Source organism: Cygnus olor, chromosome 11, assembly GCF_009769625.2.
Source record: "Cygnus olor isolate bCygOlo1 chromosome 11, bCygOlo1.pri.v2, whole genome shotgun sequence".
Taxonomy (NCBI): domain Eukaryota; kingdom Metazoa; phylum Chordata; class Aves; order Anseriformes; family Anatidae; genus Cygnus; species Cygnus olor.
In genome coordinates this window covers 19,216,771-19,230,981 of record NC_049179.1, presented here as the reverse complement: position 1 = coordinate 19,230,981, position 14,211 = coordinate 19,216,771, and the positions used below count along the sequence as shown (strand labels likewise).

Below are 14,211 nucleotides of genomic sequence, written 5' to 3'. Positions count from 1 at the left end.
AGCAGCGAGATCAGCCGCTCTGTCTTGCAGGAGAACAGGACGGGAAGCCAAAACCGAATGGAAAAGAACAATGTTAGGGTATGAGCAAGTTCTTTTGAAGCTTTGAACATGAATCACAGTGTCAAGTAAAAAATAATTAAACTTTTTTTTTTTTTAAATGTACTTCAAAGTGTCTTTTAAGCTTCCCATTAATTCCAAGTTCTTTCTCTCAGCGCTAAATAAATCTCTCGGTTCAAAAGCACAAGTGCTAATTGGTTTCTCTGAGTACGCCTGTCTGCTTGATCAATAGGGGAAGGAGTTTTTGTTAAATATTTGCACGTATAGCCTCATATTGTATTGCTCAGGGAGATGGTAAATGTTTCTCCAAAGGAGACTTGTAGGATGAGGATTCCAATAATTTTCTCGTGGCCTTTATGTCACAGCTAATAACGCTTCCTCCCTCCGTCCTGCTGCAGAAGTAAAGCAATTTTCCCTCGCGTGCTGCCTGGTGCAGCCTGAGAGGAGCTGATCCTGTCCCTGCGTGGCACCCCTGTGCTGAGCAGGCGGTGCTGGGAGCCTTGGAGCCCTCCTGGAGGTGCCCGGGACGCCGCGTGGGATGAGGCAGGTTTGGGTACGCAGCCAGCAGCTGGGGCAGGACGGGGCTCCTAGTGTCCCTGTGAGCGCACACAGCCTCAGTGGCTTCCTCTCCCTCGCAATTAATTGCACTTTTACTGTTTCCATGTGCCTTCCGAGTGTCATTTACTTCCAATTTCATCGTTCGTGCGCCTCGCTGCTAAGTGCAATCAGATATTTGTGCTAACGGAGCTGGCTCCCCGTCTCCGCTGTTACCTCCTGGCTGTGCGTGATCTCCCTCGGCGCTTCTGGAGCACACGCTCCTCGTGGTGCCAGCAGCCTTCACCTCCTGCCTCGGGCATCCTCAGCCAGCGTCCCCATCCCTTCGACCCTCATCATCCCATGGAAGCAGGGATCTGCATTTGGGGTCCGTCCTGGGGACCCGGAGCCCCACGGTGCCAGTCTTGGGAGGCCAAACCCCAGCGTCTCTGTTCGAAGCCCAGTCCTCGAAAACCATTTTCGGTGTGGGTAATCCCAGGCAGTGGCACTTCCCAGTGTGGCCAAAGGGCTGCAGGGGGATGTTTAGGAAGGGACAAGGAACCTGTAAGGTGCCCAATTCCTACCGTGCCTTGCACCCAGCTTTTTCCAGAGCAGCTGTGCACAGACCATAGGTTTGTGGGCCGGTTTCTTATTCCTCCTCTTCCTGGTGCGTAGCGCTGGGTGACGCAGCATCCTAGAGCCTCATTTTTTCTCTTTTTTGAGAAAAACTTCCAGGAACGTGATGCTGCACCCTGTAAACTTTGCAGAGTAAGACACCGAGGCCCTTGAGGACCAAAGCGGAGTTTTTCAAGGCGATTTAGGATCTATCTGCTTAACGACACAACTTAGGCAGCTTTAGGGTGTGCAGTGTGCCAGGGAAAAGCTTTGGGACTTTTGAAGGGCTCCTCCCCTTGTCTTTCAGCATCGAACTGTCTGGGGAGAAGAGAGACTTGGCCCAGAGTTGGTGTGGAAAGCCCGTGCCGGGTGCGTGTCTGAGGGCCCCGCTCCTAATTACGAGCGGCGTCGCTTCTGCTGCTCGAGCAGCCCGGAGTTAGGATGCAGACCGACTGTTTATGGAGGTAAACATGATTATCTCCAATCACAGGCCCTAATGACGGTTATTATAATGACAGTGATTGTGGGAAGGGCATGTAATTATGTTGATTCTTCCTTTTATTGTACATCTAATAATAAGCTATTTTATCTAAGAGTCCAGGGGAGCGGCGGAAAGACGGGGCATTTAATTCATTAGGGATTTTTCCTGATTGCCTGTTAGGTTAAATCCTGAAATCCCGGTCAATTTTATCGAGTCAGAAGCCCCCCTGGGCTCCGCGGGGAGGCAGGAGGTGAGGGTCCTTACCCTGCCAACAGGGGATGGGGCCCCAGCACGTTAGGTGCTGTCGAGACTCTGGCCACTTTGCAGAAAAATGCGGAGCATTCGTCTAATTCCTTAATTTTTACCCCCCAAAACAGTAATTGGCGGGTTTGTGCTGGCCGCAGCGTACCTTGCGGAGAGGACCCCAGGGCTATCCGGTAAAAAAACAAACCTGAAGTCACGCTGAGCGATGGATCACTGAGATGGCTGGAGCTCGCCTGACATTTTAAGGCTTAATGGGTTAATAAAGCGTGTGCTGGAGGTGTCCGTCACTAAGTAGGGTTTGCCCGTTCCCTGCACACGCTCATACCTTGACAGCAGCACCTTTGACCCGCCGAGTACTACCCCTGCCTTCTTTGTCTGCTCCGTCCATCTGCCTCGGCTCAGGTTGCACTCAGTGTTTATCCCCCGTAATCCAATTTAAGTTGCCGTAGAAAGCGATGGGGGTTTACGGAAAGAAAGGAAAAAATCTCACCGGGTTTGCAGAGCCAAAAAGACAGGCTTTTTTTTTTTTTTTTTTTTTTTTTTTTTTTCCTTTTAGGCTAACTGTCTCCTCTCATCTCTTTTATTTCTACCGTGCATTAACGCTCTCCCCCGTTACCCCAGCGCATCGAGATGCTGTCGGTGTCAGGGTCGGTCGGAGGCGGGTGTTGCAAAGGCTGTGCTGTGGCTGATGCTTGCCCAAAGACCTTGCCCACGTGTGCCCCAGTTTCTCCAGCAGCCGTGGAGTTGGTCCCCTGGAGCCTGTGGAAGAAGGAGAAGCTGCCCCGCAGGGCACAACTGCTGGAAGCCTCCTCCTCTTGGGGGCTGTAGCACAGGAGAGCAGCTAGAGAGGCTTTCCAGGGGTTCACATGAAATCCTACTTTTCTTACTCTCCTGGAATTTCCTCTCCGTTGCTCTCATTGATTAAAAAAAAATCGCCTCCGTCCCTGCATTTACACCCTTCGGATGTTTGTATGACTCCTGTTTCTCGGTCGCTTTTTTGTCTTCTGCGTCAGCGTGTGTTTTGGGCTAATCTTTAAATAATAGCTCCATTTCCGTCATCCTCTGTGGTGCTTAATCATGCCTGTATGGCAAATTATACCCTAAAAAGGTGTGCTGGACCAAGTGAAGCGTAACACGCTACAGTGTTTAAGCATTTTGTTGGCAAAAGAAGAAAATTAGTACGTATCTGTGTGATGGCAAGCGAGGCTTTGCCCATTGTTGGTACAGACTCCGCAATAACTCCCATGCCCTGAGATTTCGAGGGCAAAGCCTTGGGAGGCAAAAGATTCCCAAGGGTTTCTTGTTTTTCCGCAATGTTTTCCCTATCACCCATTAGCTGCTTTAGCAGTTGGCTCTCGCTTGGTCTTGCGGACGCGTTGCTGACTCCGTCCTTCTCTCTCCTCCCTGCCTTTTAGATTTTGGCCATTCCTCCGAGCTGGCGTTCGTGGTGGAGCCCAGCGACGACATCGCGGTGCAGGAGCAGCCCTTGATCCTCTACTGCCAGGTGGAGGGCATCCAGCCCATCACCATCACGTGGCGGAAGAACGGCGCGATGATCGTGGACAGCGAGAACGCCTTCATGTTGGCCAACGGCTCGCTCTACGTCTCCCGCTTCCAGAGGGTCCGCGGGGACGGGTCCTCGGACGAAGGCGAGTACGACTGCATGGCGCAGAACCACTACGGGCTGGTGGTGAGCCGGAAAGCCAAGATCCAGGCAGCCAGTAAGTACGGGTTTCATCCCGGCTGCACCTCCTGGGGCAGCTCTTCTACGGTGCTACGTGCTCGGGGAGGGAGGCTTAAAGAAGGGAAGAGAAAGTGGTGTGGGAAAGCCGGTGTGGGGATCTGGCATCTAATCTCTGCGGTTGTCCAGCTGTGAAAGAAGAGCTAATCAGCCTTCTCGGGGGGAGAAAACTAAAAGCCAGCTTCTAGCAGTAAATCTGTCTCGGAGGGGTGAGTTACGGTAAAGTCATGGAGTGAAATAGTCCATGGTCCGTGTCTCTCCTGTGGTAGTTTTGGGAGCCCATCGGCTCTGCAGCACGGTCGGGCTCTGCTTGGCAGGCAGCACATCCTAAACCTTCAGCAAAGACCTTCTGAAGGTCATGGTTTCTTTCCTTTTGTTATTTAAGACAGGCAGTGTGGAGGCAGCAAGGTCTTATTTACTACCCAGTGTGGCAGTGCCTTTGGGGGCAAGGCTAACAACACCAGACAGATTGTCTGCTGGGGGAGCCTGGAGGAGGAGAGAGATGAAAATGTCAGCGAGGGAATGAAATTTAAAGGTGGGGGAGGAAGAATTACAGGGCTGGCTGCGACTCCAGCCCTGCGCAGAGCCCGGCTTAGCCCCTTGCACCTGGAAATGCTGCCGCAGCCGGAGCACTTGGCCCATTTGGGTCGTCTGATGATGGTTTCCCTGTGCCAGCTCTGGTTTCTGGGTTAAGTTTGTCCTGGGGTTGATGGCAGAGCTGAGGAGCTGTGACATGGTGGCTTCTGTCCCTGTTGTGGTGGTGGCTGGCTTTGCCCACACCACGTCTGCAGGCTGCGGAGGGGCTGCCACCAGCCCTTTTTGCATTGCACCAGAAGTTGCTGCTGGGCTTGATTTATATTCAGCGGGGATGTGGGTGTTCAGTATGGCCCCGAGAGCTGGCCAAACGCTGGTTTGTTAAATTAAGTTTTACTGAAGTGTTCCCCGACTTGTCTGAGAGGCGGCTGCCACTCTTCTCTGTGTGCAAGCCACTTACACCAGTTCCATTATGTCTGCTAACCACGCCGTGCTTTTTCGGTGCAAAGCCTACAGCAGAGTTTGGGGCCAGACCCAGGGTCCCCCGGCTGCAGTCCCCAGCCTGGGGGGCCGTTGGAGCGCAGCATCCCGCTCCCCGCAGCGCTGGGCCCGCTGGCAGCCCACCAAGGGAACACTTCAGCCCTTGTGTACAACAATTCCCGAGTGCATGAAGTGGCCATCTGCAAACCTAGCTTTTCAGTAGGGTAAGAAATGACATTGTCCAGGAGCCAAGGGCTTTGGGGCCGTGCCAGATTAGCAGCTGGATCTGAAACGTGTCCGTCTTGTGGTGCTAAACCTCGGAGCGCTTTTGGTGAACGGCTCTGGCATTGATGAGCTGGGAGCTGGCTGACGCACGAGCACAATGCCAGACTTCTGGGACCTGTGAACAGGAGACAGGAGAGCCAGAGGAGTTACCTTTGGGATAGCGGATTGTCGATAAACACTGCTATCTCGGCTCCTGCATCAATGTGTATGGGATGTGCTGTGTGGCCCTGAATAGCCTTTCCTTTTGTAGCTTTGTGTGAATCGAATTGAGAAAGGGATTGCGTTGAAAACGCTCTGGAGCCCGTGCTGGCTTCAGGCTTGGTTTGTTGCCAGCCCTAGGGAAAGGGCTGGGGGAGGCCAGCACCAAACACAGGCACCTGGCCCCAACGCCACGTGCACCTGCTGGCAGCGGGACTGGAACAGGGGATGTTGTGGGCAGGTGTAACGCACGGCTCTGGCGTGTGCAAGCAAAGATGAGATCTCCCGAAAACAAACCACAGTTGCACCCTTGAGGCCCTGTGTCTTGGGCTCGTTGTACGCAAGTCATAGCGATTTTCCTTACCCCAGCTCCAGATAAGGGAGTCAAACAATGTGGGGAAGGTAATTATCCCTGTTTTAGAGATGAGGGGACCATCGTGTTGAAGCCGTGGGTGCTGGCTGCCTGGAAGCAAAAACCCGAGTGCTGAGCAGACCTTTGCGGAGCAGAGTAAATACTGCCGGTGGGTAAAAGCTCATCCCGGTGCCGAGCTCTTCTTCTCCCCGAGCCTGACATCTGAACACAAAAGCAGAGGAGAAATAAAAACCTTTCGCAAACAAAAATCCTGAAAGTTGATCAAGGCCGTGCTACTGCGGAATAAAAGGGGTCTGACGGAGCGGAGCCCCTCGAGAGCCCCGCTGCACTTTTCGCTGTCTTCAAAGGCGTGCCGTTGGTCTCGTATCACCGTTACAGCCCCTGGCTTCGGGTTATTGCCTGGAATATAATCTGCTTGGCTCGGAGGAATGTACATATTTGCATTCAGGAAATGTGGGTTGGATATCATATTTTTTTTTTCATGTTTCAAATTTACTTGGACGCTGGGCGCGGAGCAGAATTTAACTGGAGGAAGATGCTGCGCTCAGCCGCCGCGCGTGCGGCCCCGCTGGGCTCGCCGTGGGTGCGCGGGGCGGGCAGATTAGCCCGGCTTTGCAAGGAAGCCACAGGTTTGGCACAATCCGGAGACCGTGGAGCTGCAAAAATGTGCAGTTTTGCCATAGCGGTAGGTGAGATGTATGTAAAGGTGGGGAACGGGACAGCCTGTGTCGTCAGTCCCAGCTTCCTCTGCTGCCTTAGGTGAGTCTTGTTGCTTTCCTGCCTCAGTTTCCCCATGGAGCGGGCACTTCTTAAAATCCTCCTGCTAGAAATTGGCTTGTGGAATTTTCTTAACTGCAATTCTTTGGAAATATCTGTATTTTGTCATTGGTAATCGAAGATTCTCAGCGGAGGAAAGTGCATCTTGGCTGTTTTGTGGATTGGTAGGTCATGTGCTAAACACCTTGATGATATTTTTGTACTGTAACCTCCTTTAGAACAAGTACAAGTGTGCAAGCAGCGTGCGCATGACCGAGTCGAGCAGAGGCCCTTGGCACTTCCATCCTCTGCCTGACGTGCTGCCTGGAACTTTTTCGGTCGCTGTTTGTGCGCCTGTTCAGGCCCTGGTGTGCTGTCAGCAGGCGGTGGAACGCGGCGTGTTTTTGTGATCCGACCAGGTTATTGAACACAGACCTTTCCCTGATGGCAGTTTCATAATTCCTCACGACTCCGGGCTGTCTTAATTTAAATCGGTTTGGTAGGCAGCGTGTTCTCAGGTGGCAGGGAGTGCTGGCTGTGTCTGTGCCAGCAGCCAGTGCCTGCCTTTGCTGTCTGGGGGTGAAGACACCCCCGAGCAGTAAGCCCTGGAGTCCAGCCCTTTGGAAGAGGGGCTCCCCAAAATGCAGCCACGTTTCTTCTCATCACCACCTTTTGCTTAACTCAGCCTTCCTCCACTCCGATCCCGCTGTCTCCTGGCATTTCCAGCCTTTCTGCCAATGCTGTAATTTGACGGAGCCGGCTCCCCGTCATCATAAATCACAGCCCGGCCGGTGGAGTAGGACCCATTGATTCTATCACTCAATAACGAGCAGTTACCACTAATTGGAAATCACCATCAAACCGGGTATCGGATCAGGCTCCGCACGCATCCGGCCTGAGAGCAGCGATCGTCACCGTTTGATCTGGAGCTATTAAAAAAAAAAAAAAAAAGGAAGGTAAGTCAATCGTGTGGCTTAGATCCAGGGGTATTTCACAAAGCTTGGCGAAACGGGCCTGCCGGTGCCTGAAATGCTGTGGGATGTGAGAGTGAAGCTGGAGAGGTCGGGGCTGGCAAAAAAGGCACTTTCCTTCTCATGTCTTGCCGCAGGGCACTGCTCTGTAGCCCTGCTTGACACCACACGTCCCCCGTGCCTGTCACTGCTCCCTTACTCCCTTCCCCTTCTGCATCCTGCCCCAAATCCCGTTCCCCCCCAGCACATTGCCTGGCCATCCCCGGCCTCCCCCAGGACAGGGGCTCAGCTCTGCCATCGTCCCGCAGCCCCCATCCCGGGGCTCTCCCTGCAAACACACCAACCACCGTGACCCCGGGCCAAGGGTCTCGAGGCCATTTGCAAAATAGAAAAAGGGGGCAGGTCTGCTGAATATGCATGCCTGCAAGTTGTTTTCCCTCGCTAAGCTGCCCGGCGAGGGGAGGAGGTTGGGAATCGCGGGGATTTTAAAGCAGCCAAGATCTTCCCATCGGTTCAGCTCCTCGGCGCGGAATACATTCAGGGTTTAACCTGCAGCCCCCTTTCCAGGCTCCGGGGTGGTGGGAAGAGCTGCTGAGCCCAAATAATGGCAGCATTTATAAGAGTGTAGAGACAAGAAGGAAGTCTAAAAGGATTAGGGAGAGACAAAGGGGGCTGATTATTTTATGGGTCACAATACAAGGCATTAGAGCGAGATCACAAAGGGATGTAATTACAAAAGAAGGCCATACTGGGGGGATCAAACCAGGATTAGAGTGGGAAATGTTTTTACACAGTTTTGTTCCACTCATTATGAAGTTAGCATTTGAAATTAAGGTTTAAATAAGGTGGCACCAAAGTTGTCCCCAAGGTATTTCCTGGGCAGTGCCACTGTTTGGACGCAGGGGCCCAGCTCCCAACGCGAAGTCACGCCGCGAGCGCACGGCTTTGCCGCTGGTTGTTCCTGCACGCACGGCACCCGTACTGACAGCACGGCCCTGCCTTGTGCTTGTGCTTCCACCGAGGGAACCCGTTTCTGCAGCTGGGATCGGGATGCTTTTGTGAGGACAGGTTCCAGCGGCGCGAGGCACGTGCTGGAGGTAAAGGGATGCTTCAGAGGTGCTGGTTTGCTGCTCTGGAGCCGTGCTGGTGTTACTCCCAGGCTCTCGGGGCTGATGTTCACTTCCAGTTTGTCGCAGTGTAGCCCCCGGTGTTGCACGCCAAGTTTCTTGCGTCCACAAACAAAATTTGTATTTATTTTTCCGCCATTTTCTTTGCATTTCCTGCTCTTTCTTCTCAAATACTGAGGGGTGAGCCTGGCTTAGTCTGGTACCAGCGGTGTTTCTCTGCCTAATGCCTGTGCTTTGAATGCTCCCAGCTCTCAGTAAACCCAGAGCACATAGTGGGCTCGCAACAGAGGTTCCCAGGGGGAAAAATACCCATGAGGGATTACTAAAAAAAAATAATAAAAATGGAGTGAAGCAAAAAGACCGAGAGAGGCTTGCATGGGAGGGAAATGAGTGGGTTATTTCTCTCCATCAGCTCTTTGGGCTGTCTCCAGGACACGCTGGCTGACGTGCCGCTGCCTCTCGCATCCCTCCTGTTGCAGCGTTTGGCCCTGGGTGTGCTGCAAAACAAATGTACAAATCTAGGAGCCGCCGGGGGGAACGGAGAGATGTGGCTGGAAATTTTAGTCCGTTTGGGGGATTAAAAGAGTTTGTCACTTACCACCCGCTGCCTTTCAGTGTCGGCGTGTAACAGCCAGAAGCCATCCTGAGACTCGAGCACATTATAAGGCCATATTTCTCTCGGCTGCTCGTTTCTTAGCAGTGTGAGAGTTATTTAAATATCATCGTGCACTTCTCCGCGAGGCTCCTAGCGGGGACGCGCCAACCTCAGCTCTGGCAGCGTTATCTCTCATACAGGGGGGTTTGCACTGCAGGCAGCAATGTCACTTAGTCATTTACGGAAAGCTCAGGGGAAATATATCAGAAGAATTTCATTAATGGCAGCAGTGTTGAGTTATTTGTCTCAATTAACTCCGGGAGCACAGCTGAGGAAGTTCTGATGTCTCCGCCGCGCGCGGCTGCTCCCCGGCTCGCCGCCCGCGCTCCCCGCACCCTCCGGGGGTCCCAGGGGAGCCGCAGGCCACGGGGCGGGCACGGACACCCCCACACCAGCTGCTTGCACCCCCCCCTGTGTGCAAACTGCACCTGGGGGGCAGGCTGCTGCTGTTTCCCCTTTACCGGGGACCCCTGTTTGATGGGGACGTGCTTCATCGGCGCCTTCGCTTCCCTGCACGCCCGCCAAGAGGCGAACGCGGGGCCGGGGTGGTGCCGGTGCTCAGGTGCTGGGGGCTGTGTTTGTGCTGCCCTTCGCTGGCCAGGCTGGGAGTGGGAATCGACTTGCGGGGGCGTTTGGCCCGAGCAATCGATGCTCTCAGTGTCGTGGGTCGCAGCGAGTGCCTGCGAGGTAAAGGGACGCGGCGCTGCAGCTGCCCCGGAGCTCTGGGCCTGCCCGTAGCTGAGTTACTGAGAACAGAAGTATCAGTAAATAAAGGGACATAGAAACCAGAGAGAAAGATAGGTGATTGTGTCAAGGGTGTGTGTTTTGTGCTGATCCCAGCTCGCAGCTGCCTGCTATGAGATCGGGATTCTGGGGACCTGATTTTTGAATGTTTGGGGTCTTTGGGTGCAGCAGCGAGATGAGCAAAGGCAGCTCTCCCAAATGTCCAGTCTCAGATGAGCTCCTGCCCAGGGACCAGAGCAGCCTCCCCAGGACAGCAGGTTGGGAACTGGTCCACGAGCTCCCCAGCACCGAGGGTTGCCAGATCCTGGCTCTTCTGCGCCAGTTTGGGTTTACCCGCGGCCGCAGCCCTGTTGCTGGGAAGGGAAGCGGCTCCCGCTCCTCCTAGGCACGGCATATGGTTTTCAGAGAGGTTCTTGCTTTAAACCCAATTTTACAGTTGGGTTGACTGAGGCAAAAGGAGGTCAAACGATTCGCCTGAGGTCACTCAATAAGTGGCTCAGATTAAATCTCAACCCACGACGCTGCCCGTTCCCAGCGCTGGCTGTGCCGGCCGGACCAGATGGCCTTCTGAATGCGGCGTCAAGATCCTCGGCTTTTTCTCTACCTCATTGTTCTCCATTGTGGGCTTCTGAATGCAGGACCTTGAAAGTGAGAGTCATTTGGATTCGGCGAGTCCGAGTTATTCTGTTTAATGACACGGATTTGCAGGAGAGGGCTTAAACGCACCGCTTTGCTCCAGGGGTTGGAATTTTGCGGAGATTTACCTCTTTGCTTCGTTTTTTCTGACGTTAAAAGTCTCTCTGCTAAAATTGGTGCCCTCGGTGTTCAGCTGCCCCACTGCTACCTGTGCAGATTTGTCCACAGGGAGCTCTGGCCCTGGTCCCGGGGGTGATTCCCTGGGGGTTTTATCCCAGCTGCTGCCCTGCTCTGGGTTGTCTGTGCCTTCCCCCTGAGCTTGGTCCTGGGACGACACGAGGGGGTCAGTGCTGGCTGCTGGGGGATGCACGATGCCGTGTTCAGCTCCAGGAGGCTGCAGGTACTTGCGCCAGCTCTGGAAACACACATGGAGGTGCTGAAATCTGCCCCACGATCCTGCGGGGTGGCCCACACATTGCTCCCGACAGCAGTAGGGCCACAGATGCAGCCAAAGCAGTGCGAAAGGCGTCGCCGGACAAGCTCAATCCCAACCCTTTAAACCAAGGAGCTGCCCAGGAAAGCATCCGCATGGCTCCAAAACCTCCGTGGGAAAGCGGGAGGATTCATTCCCAGGACTTGTCCAGGAGCGGCGATGCTCGGGTGCGGGATCCTCCCGTGCCCCCGCATCCCTCTGCGGGACCGGCGCCGCTCCCAAGCCTCAGTAAGTTGGCACCTCTCGAGCACGCCGTGATTAATGGTGTTTTTTTGTCGGTCCTGAGAGGCCCCCATTATGTCCCTTTGATGCTGCGTTTCGCACTTAGCACTGTCACTGAGCTCAATGACTAATTTTCACAGGTCACGGGAGAGGGACAATGGATCAGGCCACATTTGGAAGAAACAGATGAAATTTTCCTGCAACCGAGAGCACTAATTAAGAGCGAGGATCAATTTGGATATACAAAAGAGATAGTTTTAGGCTGCTGGTGTGTAAATGAGCGGCGGTGCTGCGGGAGCAGAAAGGGCTGCGTGCGTGCATGCTTCAGCTGCAGCGTTGTACTGCACTTGGTCGGTACTTCTGTGCTCGTTCTCCGAGGGAAAACCGAGTATTTTCCTGCCTGCTGTGCCCAGGAAGGGCAGGGACAGCAAAACGTGCCAGGTTAGGTCGTTGTTGGTCCCGGGAAGATGTTTTTGGCCAGCAGCTGAGCGCATTGGGATGCATTCCCTCCCGTCTCTGCAGGCAGGATGGTGCCCACCCCGGCCTCAGGCTGGAGCTCTCCCTACCAGGGATGTGCTTTGCTGAGACTGCAAGGGAGCAGAAATTTGGAGGAGCAAGGCCAGAGCAAGGAGATCTGGGCAGGGGGATGGACCAGAGGGGGTGAGTGGAGGCTGGGGGCAAATAGGGCGTCAACGGGAGAGAGGGACAGTGAAATCCCACCGAGGAGGAGGCTGTGAACGAGGCAGGGAAAAGCTGAGGGTGTGCTCACTTGTTGGGTTCGTGGCTTCGCTGAGCATTGCAGACAGGATTCGTGTTTGCTGGCTCTTCACGTTGAAGGAGAAGCGAGAGCCAACGTGTATTTGGGGTAAGCTGGTTGTGGATGTCTAAGTCGCCAGGCCTTGCCAGTTACAGTCAGATCATTTTGGTGGTAGAAATGCATCACGTTTGGTTTTGTTTGGATTTGCCTTGGGCGTAAAGGTAGGAGCATTAAGGGAGCATCCTTTAGCCAGGAGGATCCCCAGGGCGGCTGGCTTCCCATGAAGCAAAGGCTTCAGGAGGGGCTTGAAGCCAAGCAGATTCGTGGCGTTGAGCAAACCTGCAAGGTGATCGGGCAGAAGCAGCACTCCCCTCCTTCCCCTCGTCCCTCAGTGTGGGTGCCCACTGCCATTTCTTCTCCCCGCAGCTCAGCATCTCCTCTGGCTCGCCCTGCAGCCGTCCCGTCCCACAGGAGCTCGTGGCTTGGCTCCTGCACGGCCTCGGAGGCCCCTTGGGGGTTTCGGAGGTGAGGGTGCTCACGGGGAATTTTGTTTGTTCGCCCCAGCTCACCGTGGTTTCCCAACGTGGTTTCTCAGCCCCAAGTCCCCTCGGTGGTGGCAGCGGGAAGACCAGCAAAACTTCCTGCCCAGGCAAAAGAGGCTCCTGGCCACCCTGGGCTGGCAGATGAAGGATGACAACAAAAAACAGCTTTTAATTTTGTTTGGTAGCCAAAGAGCGAACAGCTTCCTTGTCCTTTGGGACAACTGTGGGTGTGCTGGACCTTTGCGAGGGCTCGAGCTCAGCGGGTGCCCAGCACCTATGTAAGCGATGGGGACTTGTCTGCATCCTAAGTACTGCATCTGGGAGCAAGTTTTAAGGACTCAGACATTTTTGGCCAACGCAGCCTGGTGGTTGATGCCTTGGGAAGCCTGGCACCGCTGCTGGCATCCTGCTGACACCTCTCCCGACGGCTGCGTCCCCAGGAATGGGGGACGGAGGCTCCGGTGCTGCCCCTCTCCCCGTCCCCGCCCATCCCATTTGGGTTTGGGGTCTGTCGCCTCATCCTGCCTGCGCCGAGCTGGTGTCCGTGGGGTTCCCAGGTCCGGCTTTTCTGAGAGCTTTGTGTTTGTGTCCAACTGCCCCCAGGAACCAGCCGGGGGTTTGGAAGCTCTTTCAGAGGGAGGCAGCGATCCCTGCTCCATGCATTCATACCCCAAAGCCTCTTAGACAGCTAGTTATAAAAGCTAGCCTGGGTGTGTGTACGCAGAGGTGTCCGTGCACCCAGGGGCGAGTTTCTGGGGAATATGTGCAAACCTTTCTGTTCTCACGTGTAGCTTGCTTCTGTCTGCAGCACCTCTGCAACTCACGCTGCCGCGTCCTGCGGGGGAAGCAGGATTTGGTCTTGCCCAGCACCCTGCCCAAGGGAAGGCCGCTTAATTTTCCTTTTGCTGACTGTGTTCCCCCCAGAATGAGAGATTACCTGGTCCTCCAAAGAGCGCTTCCAGCGTGCGGAGAAGTCTGGCTGACTCACAACTTTTAATTAGCTCTCCTGACTGCGGCACGGATCCCTCCCTCCCTTCCAGAGGCGGTGATTAGAATTGCAATGAAGATAATCCAAACTGTGTGTGCAGGGCTTTCTGTAAGCGGAGAACAAAGCAGGACATCCATCTGGTGAGTGTGAGCCCATAATACCTTTCTGCTCATTTCTCCAGTGCAACGGGAGCTGTTTGGGACGGAAGCAGGCTCATTATTTTGGAAAGGCTTGCTGACACGCAGAGCAGGAATCTCAGAGGCACCGAAACTGCTGCTCGGGAAGGAGCAGTGTTTTCATTTTTAAGCCCACCTTTGCATTTCTCCTTGTTAAAACCCGTAGCAATGAGGAATACCAACCTCAGTGACTGATTAATGTGTGAATGAGAGACACCCTTAGTTTTAGCGAGGCTAATCAAAGCTGCAAGGGAGTTTTAGAAGATACTGCAGGCGAGCTGAGCCTGTCCTGTAACGGACATCCCAGCAGCAGCAACGCGTTAGCTGTGCCCGGGTAATCTCAGAGGAGACAACCTCCTCTCCGAGTGCTGCTGCTTAAAATCTCCAGCTCTGCAGAGGACGGAGCTCCTGCCTTTAACACTTTGCCATCCCCTGGTGTGCTGCCTGTGGTGGGAGGCTCTCCCTGTGCCTCTGGGTCCACTCCCCGTGCTGGCAGAGAAACGCAGCGGCGAGCCCTCGGCCGTGGTGCTGCCCTGGCTTCACGGTCAGCTGGGTTTTGCCAGGCTGCTCCAGCGCGGCGAG

The 14,211-nt window shown here is 54.4% G+C and overlaps 1 protein-coding gene across 1 annotated transcript in view; it reads left to right on the top strand.

Annotated features, from left to right (window-relative positions):
• The window catches only part of IGDCC3 (immunoglobulin superfamily DCC subclass member 3), an 88,612-nt gene that overhangs the window by 5,411 nt on the left and 68,990 nt on the right, over positions 1–14,211 (top strand). Inside the window, exon 2 of the mRNA XM_040570021.1 lies at positions 3,367–3,672. Within this exon, the coding sequence (XP_040425955.1) occupies positions 3,367–3,672 (306 nt within the window). The remainder of the gene's footprint in view (positions 1–3,366; positions 3,673–14,211) is intronic.